Source organism: Mauremys reevesii, linkage group 10 (assembly GCF_016161935.1).
Source record: "Mauremys reevesii isolate NIE-2019 linkage group 10, ASM1616193v1, whole genome shotgun sequence".
Lineage (NCBI taxonomy): Eukaryota > Metazoa > Chordata > Testudines > Geoemydidae > Mauremys > Mauremys reevesii.
Genome location: NC_052632.1, coordinates 82,408,908 through 82,422,460, shown reverse-complemented (window position 1 = coordinate 82,422,460; position 13,553 = coordinate 82,408,908). Strand labels below are relative to the sequence as shown.

Sequence of the window (13,553 nt, the reverse complement as noted above, 5' to 3'; positions counted from 1 at the left end):
GCAGGATCAGCAGTAGCAGAGCAGGTTGTGACATCATGCACCAAGTGGCAGATGGGGGCTGTGACATCATACAGTGGGTAGCGCACCCGCATCACCACATCATCCTACAGGACAGTGTGAGGCTAGTGATGTCCTCGCACCACTTGCCATGACAAGACCGCACTCCCTGGGCAGTTTGGACAGACAGGGACAAATTAAACTTGGTTGGTGGCAGCCACTGCTCGAATGTCCTTGGGTCAGCAGACAACGAACTTCCGGTTGGGCTGACATAACTTCCGGTTGCATAACGTCTTAGTAACCGGAACTTCCGGTCTCGTACTGGTCAGTCATGGCGGAATTCTTAGAGGTCCTATAACCCGAGCTCCACCTCCCCCAGAATCTTCCCAGCGAGGGGCGGGGCCCGGAGCCTCCCGGTTACTAGGCAACGACCCCTCTGTGGCTAAACGATTCCCGAGCAGCCGGGTGCTCGGCGCTCGATTAGCCAGACCTGGAGGGCACGGCGGGAAGCTGGCGGTGAGGCGCTCCCGCCGGCGGCCCCCCTCAGAGCCGGGCTAGGCCCAGCCGCCTCGGAGGGGCCGGGCTGCGCCCCCTGGGCTCGCTCCGGCCGGGAGCCCCTGGGACCGCGGTGTGACCCTGGGCGAGTCGCTTCCCGCCATGTGCAGCGCCTGCCGGCCAGGCTCCGAGCCCGGAGCGGGGCGCTGCCGTGGGGACGCTTATCTCGCTGGGGAAGGGGTGTAAGCCAAGCCCCGCAGTGCCGCTCCCGGGCTGTGGCAAGGGGGGGGGCCGGGGTTCTGAGCGCGCCGGCGCTGTCCACGGGAACAGCCCCCACCCACACGAGTGGGTACGCCCGGCCCGGGACTGTCCCGTTGATCCCAATGGCCTGATCAGATGCTCCGGCCTGTAGCTGTTTGCAGGCTCGGGCCCTGGGGTGTGGTGCAATGGCTGGCGTTTGGTGGCGGGATCCCTCAAGCCGGCCTTGGAGGAGCAGTAAACGGGTCTAGCATGGTGGGGACCTGAGTGCCTGTATTCGGCGGAAGTCCAACAAACCTCCGTGTAGAAACATCCGCGAGACTTAAAACTATAGAAATGATGGCTTGTCCGTGCGGTACAAAACTGCAGGTGTCATTCGGCTTTCAACAGAGCTTGGTGCAACTCTTCCTTTCCCTTTCTGGTATTAAAAGGGAACTGAAATGCTGTTGTTGTTTGAAATCTAGAATATCTGTAGATTTTTCAAACGACAGATTATTGCTATTACTTACATGGTGATATCCCCCATAGAGCCCAATCGGGGCTCCATTGTGCTAGGCATTATAGAAACATATAACAAAAAGATGTTCCAGCCCCCAATAACTTACAGTCCAAGTAAAAGACAAGCAATAACAGGTGGATACAACAAATAAACAGAACACAAGGTAGGAGTGATAAATGCAGATGAGTACATTTTAAAACAAAGATGAAAATCAATGCATTTGTCTAGACTTCTGAGTTTCCCCTGCTGCTGCTATTTATTACAGTAGCATCCATTGGCCCCAGTCCGCATTGAGCCCTATTATGCTGGGCTGTGTGTAAATAACAAACGGATTATTACTGACCTAAAGGGGCTGACACCAGTTATGGAATTCAGAGGCGGCTCCTTGTTTTGGCTGTAGATGCTTCTAAAATGCTTTATGCACACTATTAGAGCTCTATAGAAATACATAAATAATGTTTTGAACTAGATTCTTTACCTCACTCTGAGCCATGCCAGAGTATTTGTGGAGATTTCCAGGACTTGTTTCCATCCGAATTGGTTACTGTTTAGAAATGTTTTGATAAATAATGTGCAGCTTTCTAATCCTAGATACAGCGCATAGAGGCTAGGTACACACAGCAGCAGGCAGCACCAATAAGCTGCTTTTTTTTGTTGCAGGACTCAAGATGGACTTTTTGGCTTTCTTCATAATTTATCTGCTATTAGTTCTGGCTAGTGTTGTTCTAGTCTGCATCTATTCAGGAAGGAAACAGAGTTTTCCTGCAAGAGGCCTCAGTTGTATAACTCAGGTAAGGAGTCTAACATTGGTCATATTCATGTGATGTTGTGGTCATGTCTCCCCAGTTTTGAGTATGAGCGCAGCCAGCACAAACTGAGCCTCCGGTTTTCAGCTTTGTCTCTCTGCGACTGGCTGGCTGTGTTATGCACCACACTTAAATTTCTGAAAAGGATCATAATTTGTATGGATTTAAACGTGTTTCTTACACTTATGTATATCACATAGTGCTCTGAAAACAGAAAAGAGCCTGCTCCTTATTCGGGGGGCAATCCTGGCCTATCCTCTGCTGGTTGTGGGCCTACTCTTAGCAGAATTAGTGTGGTTTTCTTGAGCAATGATGATGTAAGGAGGCCCACTGATAGGTGGCAGAGTGTTGGGGGTGGGGGCAGAAAGAGGCTGGAGATGTGGGGGAAGAACAAGGGAAAATTGGCTGCTAGTGGATCCTCCAGTTGTCTTCTGCATGAAGAGAGTGGGGCACTGGGATAGAGTCTATTCCATATAACCACTTCTGTATTCCTTGGTATGTTGATTTTTTTTTCAAGGAATTTTGGTAGCAGTTTAACAGTTTTGAGACCTACTGTGGACATTTCTGTGATGCCATATGAATACCCCTCTAATTAGATACGGTGTCTTTCATCTGTCAGTCATCCTGCACACAGTGATGCACAAAGCTGGTAGCCCAGCTGGTGGTGACAAAAAGTCTAAATGACCTATCTGAAATGAGGTCACTCTCCAGTTCACAGATGGCATGTAATCAGTCTCAGCAGACACACCAAAATCTGAGTGGGCCATGGAGACTGAATTCCTCCCTCACTTTGTCTTGGGAGTCCCTCTGCTTCAGGGTGAGGCACACTGACAGGGAGGCTTGTGTTACAGCAAACTGTGCTGAACCTGCTCAGTAGATAAATGAAAGGTTCCCAGGGCTCTGAATGCACCACAAAATGTAGTTGAAACCAATGTGGTTGCTGCATGGAATAACCATTGTATGGCGTAAGAACAGAACGTGCTGTTCTGTAATATAAAAATTACACTTGTTCAATAGCACTGCAAAATAATTAGCCTTAAAGAAATAAACAAGAAACCTGAGTTGCCATATTTACAGTATTTGTAATTCACATGAAAATAATTGTAGGGCTGTTTTAGTTGAGAGAATATAGCAAATGGGTCATACCCAACTGCAATTTTAATAAAATTTATTTTAAAAATGCTACTCAGTACTATGTATGTAATGTTATTTGCTAGAATATGCTAACCAATAAGGAGAATGAAGAACTTTAGCTATATGGGGCATTTTTCTTTAAAAGGAGATTTTAAAAAAATCATTATTTTTTTTTTTTTGCAAATAAGAACAAGAATAAACAAATATTCCTTAAATAAATCTGTCTAAATGGAAAGAAATGGCACAGTACTATAAGCAGGGAAAGGAGAATGAAAAATCTGAAAAGTCAGTGAAGTAACCAGACACATTTAACATTAGTCACATGACTTTGAACAGTTTTTGGCTTTTATTATTTTACTTTGTTTGCAAGTAAAGGGAGCTGGGCTAATTGTTGATGGTATTTCTTCATTACTTAAAATATATATATCTGTGCTGTTATTCAACAAACTAGATATTACAAATACCATTTATGATGTAAAAGAAGTACTCACATTTCACCAAAGAAATAAAATGTGAAAATATCAAAGTTAAACAATTACAGAGGAACTTTAAAGGGGGTTTTATGTATAAACTGTATCTTTAAAAAAAATGAGTTGGTTTCTGACTATAGTCCAAAATTCATAAACGCACCGGTTTGTTGAAGTGTGACTGGTTGTATTATTTTAAGCACCTCAAGATGTGGATTTTGAACAATATAAAATAACTTACTTACACACACCATAGCTGTTTCTAGCTCTCTGGCAGGTCAGCGTCCATCCCACTGTTCTCTTTTTCATGCTGCCAGTGTTCATTGGAGCAAAATGGTTGGCTTCTGTATGCAGTTCTTTCCACATTCATATCATCTTGCTTCCATAACCATAACAGGGAAAGGCAACATTTTTAAGAGCCTTTTTTGCTTTGGTTTAACTTGAATGCTGTTTACTTCAGTGGTGTGCCAGGGTGGGGAGCCCTCTGAAACGCACGAGCTTCTTATGCCACCTTAATTTTTACATGAGGGGGAAAATGGGGTGTTTCCTTCTGTCCTCTCTTGAATGCAATGATAGTTGGAGGATAGTAAACACATTTTCATATGGTTAATTTAAAGTCAGATTCTGAAAGTTGTATGAGCGGTTTGTTTTTATATCTAATAATTTCTAATGCCCCTCTAACAGCAGCATATAGACTCCTGTTTTTTACAAATTTTCCGTGAACTATCTTGTAGTATGAGGCACACTTGTTAAAAGTGGAATATGTACCATCCCTCCCAAACCTGCCTGACTTGTCTGGCTTGTGATCTTGTCACATGTAAGATAAAAGGCCTTAATGCAATCACCACCACCACCCCCCCGATGCTGCTTTGCTTTTTGCACCATTGGTGGAGAGGTGTGTTGCTATAGAGATAAATCATCATCTCCCTGGCAGATGGAGACAGTTCCACAGCAATGAGTGTGCTAATCATGTCACTGAATGAAAAGACAGCTTTCTTCCTTCATTGTTTATGGCAGTTTTCGAATTGACCATTAGAAAAACATGAAGCTATCAAACCTGTTATTCTCAGCATCACACCTTTCCTGGTCGCTTCTTGACTTTCGTTATAAGTCCCTTTGGTTTCACTCACTCAACTCCTTCAAAGTTCTTTTGGGCTAAAACTTTCCATGCATATTCTAAGCCTAAAGGTACTCTTTCCTTTTAAACAAAACAAAACACCTTTAATTTTTTTTAATCACAAATAACTCAAACATCTGATCTTTAAAATTTCCCAGAATTGGTAAGATCTGGGGTAAAAAAACAACTTAGGTGCTTTTGAACACCCCATCAGCATTTTTAGGTGCCTAAATACCTTTTAAAAAACTGGCCCTCTATGCATCAGTTCTCTCCTCCCCCGGGAAACAGGTGGATATAACAGTATCCACTTCAGAGGAATTAGGAGACTTTAGTGAACTAATGTTTGTAATGTACTTTGAAATCCTCAGATGGAAGGTGCTATAGAAATATTATTTTTGTTTGAATTTTTTGCCACAAAGACGGAAAAGTGATGTTCAATTCAGATTGGTATCTTCATTTGCTCCAGGTATCTTCATTTGTAATCCCAACACGGCTTCAAAGAGCAACACAGAGAGTGCTTCACAGGCTCTTCCACACACGGTAGCACACTTCTTCTTTTCTTTGACATCCTTTTCCTGAACTGTTTTTGATCATTACTGATGGCAGTCTCCCACTGGTACCAACAAAGCTGTGAGAGATTGCTCTTAGAGGTGTTTCCCTCTTTGCCAAGGATGTTTGTGTGGGACTACAGATTCTCTTTAAAGTTAGCTATTCTGTTCTGTCTTCCTTGCTTGCTGTTGAGAGAATGGATGTCCTAAAATATTTAAGCAAATTTTACATAGCATAGCTCCATAGTTTTGAAAGAATTAACCACATGGGCAGATGTTAGTCACATCACTTAATGATTTACTGGAAGGTGCTTAGAAACTGTGGTGGTAAAGGTAGTATAAGAACAATAGAATAGAGCTTTTCTGTAACTGAGAATTCAGGCTATAGTAAACCACATATTGCTAAGGCTATAAAATGGGTAATACAGGTGTTCATCCAGACACATCTGGCTTCAAGACTAAGCTTGATAAGTTTATGGAGGGGATGGTGTGATGGGATAGCCTAATTTTGGCTATTAATTGATATTTGATTATTAGCAGGTAAATATGCCCAATGGTCTGTGATGGGATGTTAGATGGGGTGGGATCTGAGTTACTACAGAGAATCCTTTCCTGGGTGCTGGCTGGTGAGTCTTGCCCATGTGCTCAGGGTTTAACTGATCGCCATATTTGGGGTCGGGAAGGAATTTTCTTCCCGGGCAGATTGGCAGAGGCTCTGGGGTTTTTTCGCCTTCCTCTGCAGTGTGGGGCATGGGTCACTTGCTGGAGGATTCTCTGCACCTTGAGGTCTTTAAACCACAATTTGAGGATGTCAGTAACTCAGCCAGAGGTTGGGGGTTTGTTACAGGAGTGGGTGGGTGAGATTCTGTGGCCTGCATTGTGCAGGACATCAGACTAGATCATCATAATGGTCCCTTCTGACCTTAAAGTCTGTGAGTCTGAGATTGCTTTTGGAACAGTGAAATATAATTAATAGACACATCTTTCCCTTAATCCACAGTAATTCCCCCCCTACATGGGTGCACTGAATTTGAGGCACAGATTCAGCAAGATGTATCTGAGCACCTAAATGCTGGGGAAATGGTATACTGACTCAGTTTAAATGGTCCACTTAATATGATATGCAGTAGGTTTTTAGCTGTGAATTAGTGTTTGCCATCACTAACCTCCCAGTATGCTGCTCTCTTGTTCATAGTGCTGCATCCTTTCTCTTATGGCTGCCAAACTGGTCAATTTTACTTTAATATTTTGTTTGTTCAGTGCTTTCAAAGCAGTTCATGGGATCAAGGTGACTCTCTGTCAGCACCAAAGTGTTGTCTAAGAATCAGCATGTTCTTGTGGCACACTTTTGTGCCTGTGAGGGTCCATTTTGATTGAGACTTTGATGAGATTTATTTAAAGAACCCCTCAAAGACATAAAAATATTGGGAGTTATTGTAAATTTTGGAAATTTTGGCTAGGCTGTGTGCTATCAATAGAGAATCCCAGTTAGAGAAGTTAGTTTGACCATGAGCCCGGTAGCAGCTCTTCTTGAGCATGAGAAATTGCTGCTGTAATGTCACCTCTGAATGACACTTATCTTATATTTAGAGCACTGATTGTGAATTAAGCTGTCCTCTTCCCCTTTCATTACAGAAGTTGTCTGTTCATTGTCCTGCACTTAGCCTTACAAGTGGCAGTTTATGGTGAATACACTTGGGAAGTATTTGGCTACTGCAAAGAGATGGAGTTCAGCATTCATTACCTTCTGCTGCCATATTTGTTGCTGGCTGTGAATATGGGATTTTTCATTCTGTGCTCTGTGACCAACCCTGGTAAGTTCATATTTATTTTGAATTGTTGCATTTCGTGGGCAATTGTCATTTTGATTTTGACCTGGTGCTTTCTCCCATCACCCAAGGTATCATGTAATTGCCCAGAAATGCTGAGTGTGTCATCCCTGATTGATGATTTGTTCCATTGGATGGAAAATAAGAAATGGCCCCAACAAATCCCAATTTTTTTAATGATCCAAATAAGAAGTGCTGAAATAAGTGATGAACAGTTTGAAATGTACTCTCTGCACTTGCCCTGAAAAAAGCAGCTGTGCATTGTTTTTTTAAATAATACTGTCATAATTCGTTCTTAATGAGGAAGAAAGTGGGCTAATTGCTTTTGGTGTATTTTAGTAACACGCTCCAAAGCCAGGAATATTCATGTTTACCACTCAGTGTATTTCTGTATAACAAGCAGATATTGTGGTTAAATCAAAGGAGTCGGGAGTCCCAACAGAAGATGGGTTTTTATTCGTGGCTCTGTCACTCACTAATTTATTTTGCAACCTTCCTCAAATCACTGCTCTGTTGTTAGTTGCTACTGTTTGGCTTGGTTAGAGGAGCGAGTGAGCCGGGAAGAGGTGCATACAAAGTCACAGAGGGGTAGAGTGAAGAAAGTCCTGGAAGAGTTTTGAAAACCAGGAATGTATTTATTGACCAGGCTTTGGAGATAAAAAGCCAGGGAAGATGATGTATTTGTAGGGCATTCATCTGCTTTCCAGAGCTCTAATGTCATCTCACTATTATTTCATTGGTGAGCAAATTTCATAACCTTTGCTTTGATTTTTCTGTTTTTGGAGGTTTGAGTCAGGTTAGAAACTTCAGTATTATGAGAATGTATTTCTCTCTGGAAAGATGGTGTAACACCAAAAATGGGGAGTAACACAAAAATGGGCTTCTGTACTATTATTTCCAGTCACTACAGTCATCGTAAGACTGTTGTCCCCTTTGAGATTCTGGCAACACACAGACAAATTCAAAGTGCATGAGCAGCCTCACACAGTGTTAAATATTCAACAGTTTTTGATTGAGAAGTTTGCTGCTATAGTGTTGTTTCTCTTACAGGTACAATAACACAATCAAATCAGGAGTCATTTCTTAAGGCTTATGCATATGATGGAGTAATGTTTCAGAAAAGCACCATGTGTCCTACATGCAACGTGGAAAAGCCAGCCAGATCTAAACACTGCAGTAAGAGTCTTTATCCTTATGCTTGTCAAGGATATTAAAAAAACAAATTTACACCAGATTCATTTGCTGCTGATAATTACAATTCACCTGCCTTAACTTAGTTATCCAGTTTAATTATTGCAAAGAATTGTTGGCATTGCTACTCATTTTCAGGGAGATCTCAAACCAAGTTTATCAGCAACATATCTATGCTGCCTCTAAACTACTCTACTGAGAATATTAGCCTGGAGACCATATCTTGGTTAGTTTCAGGGAATAAATTGCAAAGCAGCCTTTTAGCTTAGCTTTGGAATTTTACTTCATACAAAGGAAAACTGGCTAGTCAAGTTGGATTCTGACATGGGAAAGCTGTTGAGCATCTGAAGGTGAAATTAAAAGCTTTTACCTGCCAAGACCTGAGCTCAGGATTCTTTGTTTCTCTTGCTGTATTTGATATCCCTGTCACTTAAAATGAAGCAGGGAACTGTACACTCTGCCTTCCAAATGATGCTTTAGGTAGCACTAACAGGAGAAACCTAGGTCCCTGAGCTCCAGCCTTGGCTGGTGAGTAAAAGAGGAACTGTTTTGGTTTAATCCCTGTTTAATTTTTAAATATTATGTTTCTCTTGCTGATTTGTAATCTGAAACGATTGTATTTGCTTAACCCTTAAAAGCCACACACAGTGGTAACAAAGAAAGAGGATGAAACATTTCATTTACCATTAATGGTAACAAAGGCCTTTGACAAATGTTCCTTGGCTCCTCTCCTATGAGTCTTCTGGCCATAAAAGATTCCTTAAGAAGGAATCAGAAATCTGGATATATTCCTACAAATCACACTGTATGCACCTGTGCACGCTTCTACTAATCACGTGATCAGGCACGCACATGGCTATTCTTATATCTTAATGGCAAATGCTAGTCATGTTCCTGTATTTCCATTGGGGGGCAGGGGAAATAAACTAAGCTCCATTTAAAAATAAAAATAAAAATCTCATTGGTCATTTAAAACCCAAATAATTGTGTTGTCTTATGTTTAATTTTTGATCAGGTGTATGTAACAACTGTGTACATCGTTTTGATCACCACTGTGTTTGGGTCAACAACTGCATTGGTGCCTTCAATACAAGATATTTTTTCATTTACCTCTTCACTCTGACTGCCATGGCTGCAAACCTTGCAATCATAACAGCAGCATTTCTAATCCAAGTAGTGCTGCTATCAAATATAATGCTTGGAAGTTACATTGATGATCAGGGGCAAGAGCATGCAATTGAGATTCTCTTTCTTATTCAGGTAAGCTCACTGTAATGTCTGAGTTTTAACCTACTTCTGGGCTTGTAGCCTGAACAAAGAGGTTGTTTTTAAGTCTCATCTCCTAAGAATCTTGCAGTAGGTCCAGCAGTTCTGTTGTTTTTTGGGGGGAGTGAGCCATTATAGTGAACCCCTTGTAGTGAACCCACTTTTGCTGTTCTAATTAGAGGCACAATCATTCCAAGGAACTTACAAATATTTTAGAATGGCAGTTTCTTCAGTTTCCAGTCTCTCCATCTCCAAACCAGTTATATTCAATATAAATCTTTGATCTCTATAGAAATAGCCTTATAAACATCGGTTACCTATTCATGTTCTCTGTATGTGTGTGTGTGTATATATATATATATATATATATATATATATATCCTCACTACATGTTCCATTCTATGCATCTGAAGAAGTGGGCTGTAGCCCATGAAAGCTTATGCTCAAATAAATTTGTTAGTCTCTAAGGTCCCACAAGTACTCCTGTTCTTTTTGCAGATACAGACTAACACGACTGCTACTCTGAAAGTTACCATATACTGTACTAACATGTTTTTAAAGTAGTTCACAACCTTGTTTACTGTTTGAGATGTCATTTGGAAGAGATGTTTAACTTCTATTGGCCCAGAGAGGTCTTGGTTTAAGATCTCTGGGTGTACACACGTACGTCCTAGCCAGTATTGTTGCTCACACTTTAAACAAAGGTGAGTTTTCATGTCAGTTTGAGTTTCTTTTCATTTGACACCACTGACTACTGTGATGTTCATGCTAGATATCAATGCCACCATACTTCTGGCTGAGAAAGGAAGACACACTTTTGGAGCCTGCTTAAGCATGGCTGAGTGATAGGAAGCAATCCATCTCTGTCTTCCATGCCCTGAGCCACTAACAGCTTTGTCAGCGAACTCTCAAATCCCAAGTTAGGTTCTATTTCAGACAGAGAAATTATCACCCTAGAATTCAGATACTTCACAAACATGAATTAATGTATCTTCACAATCGCTCTGTGGGATTTTAATAAAAAAAATGTCTTAACTAACACTAAAGTTGACCATAAATCACCAAAATCCAATAAATTAAAAGTGAATAGATGTCACCATTAAGTATCAGTATTTTTTTATCTTTATGGTGTAGGTCACCCACACAACAGTGTTCAGTATGCAAATTCAGAAGCTTGAGTGTCCTTTCATAAACAAATTCTGTGAGGAAATAAGTTCTTGAAAATCTTTAATTACTAAAGGCTTCATATGAGATTCACCATCTCTGAGCGGGTTATACTGTGATTAATAGAGTGAAATCAAAATGTTTTAAAATGGGACTTTATACACTATGACTTTAAAATAAGTTACTGTTTTATCTGTCTTTGCAGCACCTGTTCCTGACGTTTCCTAGAATTGTCTTCATGCTTGGTTTTGTTATTGTCCTATCTCTGGTGCTGGGGGCGTATTGCTGTTTCACTCTGTACCTGGCCCTGACTAACCAAACATCCAATGAATGGTATAAATCTAGAAGATATGAATGTTCTTGCTGTCAGGTGTTGCAACCCCATGACAGGCACATTGTTTACAGAAATGTTTATTCTCAAGGAGTTTGGGTCAATTTAAAGGAAATCTTTAAACCTCCTACAAGTTCAGAAAAAAAGAAAAAAACATGAGGAAATAGTTACATGTTTTAAAATCTATATTTATTTTTTAAACTTTTCCCAAAGGATTTAACTCCATGAAGCGCTTTTTGCCAGCACCAAGGACCCTTGAAATGATACTGTGCTTTTCATTAAGTGCTGTAGCTAAAGAGTTTTTTTTCTCTAAATGACTCAATTATAAAATATATTTTTATAAAGCTGATCATTGTCTGTGGTGTTTGCCGAACTTCTAGAATCAATGTCCTAGTTATTAGCACTGGGGACTAAGCCATGGCTTGTAGGCCTCTTTAGAAAATAGCTCCTTTGGACGTCATTGTAGCTCAATATTTCTTAAAACGTTTTCTATCAGTACGTTCTTTGGGTAACAGTGTTAAAGCAAATATACTGAACTTGAATTGGCTAACCAACTTCCATGTGTGTTAAGGACTAAATATAGTAAACATATTTAGCAGGAACCTCCACATCTTATATCTAATGTTTTTGTAACTATGAAAATGAAGCCTTTGAAGAACTGCATAGAAGTGTTTTAGCAAATGAACGTACAAGTCCTTAAAAGAAGCCATTTCACGGTATCTTAAGGTGAACAGATCATGACTCTACTAATTAATATGTCTTAAATCTTACTATTGTGTAGCTTCATCACACCTATGTGAATGTATCCAATATTATACTACACAATACAGCTCTTTTTGGATTTATACATTATCTAGGTCTTGCTTCCCTGGGAAGGCAGTGGCTCTTGTATGGCTGCATTATGTGATTGTTGAGAGAGCAGAAGTTCAGGCTGGGATCACACTACTTCTGTTTCCACCTCATCTTTGAGGGGCTAAGAAAATATTGTATTCTGTATTTGCTTAGAATATTGCAAATAGATTTGCTTAGAATATTGTATTCTGTATTTGCTATCCATGACAGTTGTTTAATTTAATTTGATTTTATGAATTTGAAGTTAATCCTCTTTACACATCACCAGTGGTTATGGGAGGGTTTTACAGGTAATAAGCTGTGAGAATGGTCTCCTTTGGCTTACTAAGCTGAATGTTTCCCTGGCTATACTTGTGATGGATACCCATTATGAAGCAAATCTGTAATTTGTAGAAAGTAGAATGTGTCCCTGTAAAATTAGAATAAATTTTCCTAAGAGGGGTACTGGTTTATCATGGAAGTTCTTTAGAGCAGGGTGTGTGTGTGTGTGTGTGTGTGTGTATATACAAGGTACCTACAACCATGAGGCCCTCACCCCTAACTAGGGCTCCTAGATGCTACAGTAAAAGAAATACTAAATGGGTGACAGAACCTTACCTCATGATGAAGAGTATTCCTGCTAAGACAGTCATGTGAAAACTATTAATCTCTTCTTGTCATGAAAAAGATAGCATTTCTATTTTTCATTCATGCAAATGTGACTATATAATCTACCTGTAAACATAAGTAGTTTCACTCTGTTTTTTACATAAAGCAGTAACTTAAAAAATATATAAAGATGCATCATTTCATCCAGGAAACACAGTGCTATTTTGGATCTTCCCTTCAATGCTCTTTGCAATGGAAGAGCCTATAGGAAATGCATGTGTACGCAGGAGGTGGCACAGGCTGAGACTTGGTGTTTCAATGCCTCAATCTGACACTATGCCCTGATTTTCAGAAACTGCTGAGTTTCCATCCTCTGCAAATCAAGCCCCATTATAGGTTTCCTAAGTTGCTCATTGAAAATTACTAGTCACTTTTGAAAACTGTGGTGATAGAATTTAGGTATAGTTGCTTTGCATATGTAAATGCAGGACTTTCCTATTAAAAAAAAAAAGTATGCATGCTTTTTTTTAAACCTTCTCTAAGGCTTTGAAATTGTGGCTACTTAGCCACCATTACTAGTGCATAGTCCCAGAATGAGTATGGAATTTATGAGACTTGAATTCTGGCAGAGTTGATGCATGATATAAGCTGGGTAGATGGGCTCATATTTAATTGTCTTCATCCCAAGCTCACCCTGAGTGGCAGTGAGAGGATGACAGGTACAGTTGGAAGAGCCTAAACCCCATTTTAAGGCCATTAACCCAGTTTTTGCCTTTTTAATCCCTGGAGCCATAATAGGTCAAATTACAGTTGGTTAAAATTGGGGCTTAGTGGTAGGGGGAGGATTGTACTGCCCTTGGTTGTGCTAGGGTTATACAAAGGAACCCAGGCCCAGCTTATAAAGATATTTACTTCTATGGGTTTCAGTGGAAGTTAGGAGTCTAAATACCATTGTGGATCTGGATCACAGGGTCCAGAGTGTTAAGCTAATTACCCTGGGGGGAGGAGTGA

General features: G+C 40.5%; 1 protein-coding gene across 4 annotated transcripts; it reads left to right on the top strand.

Moving 5' to 3' along the window:
* Nucleotides 1-183: 183 nt before the first annotated feature.
* Nucleotides 184-12,138, top strand: ZDHHC4 (zinc finger DHHC-type palmitoyltransferase 4). Of its 4 annotated transcripts, none has more exons than XM_039490557.1 (7): nt 184-203; nt 1,910-2,040; nt 5,240-5,313; nt 6,957-7,135; nt 8,201-8,326; nt 9,357-9,601; nt 10,977-12,138. In XM_039490557.1, the coding sequence occupies exons 2-7, from the start codon at nt 1,918-1,920 to the stop codon at nt 11,259-11,261; spliced, it is 1,032 nt and encodes a 343-aa protein (XP_039346491.1). In that variant the 5' UTR covers nt 184-203; nt 1,910-1,917; the 3' UTR covers nt 11,262-12,138. The 4 variants fall into 4 exon arrangements, with proteins under 4 accessions (XP_039346491.1, XP_039346493.1, XP_039346492.1 ...); XM_039490559.1 differs by having other exon boundaries at nt 185-321; XM_039490558.1 differs by lacking the exon at nt 184-203 and adding an exon at nt 380-513.
* The last annotated feature ends 1,415 nt before the right edge of the window (nt 12,139-13,553 follow it).

Bases quoted from the DNA above. Each gene is read 5' to 3' on its own strand.
- ZDHHC4 (XM_039490557.1), top strand. From the start codon at position 1,918: ATGGACTTTTTGGCTTTCTTCATAATTTATCTGCTATTAGTTCTGGCT. The intron at 5,314-6,956 runs GTAGCACACTTC...CTTTCATTACAG, and splicing joins CACAGGCTCTTCCACACACG to AAGTTGTCTGTTCATTGTCC. The intron at 7,136-8,200 runs GTAAGTTCATAT...TTTCTCTTACAG, and splicing joins GTGCTCTGTGACCAACCCTG to GTACAATAACACAATCAAAT.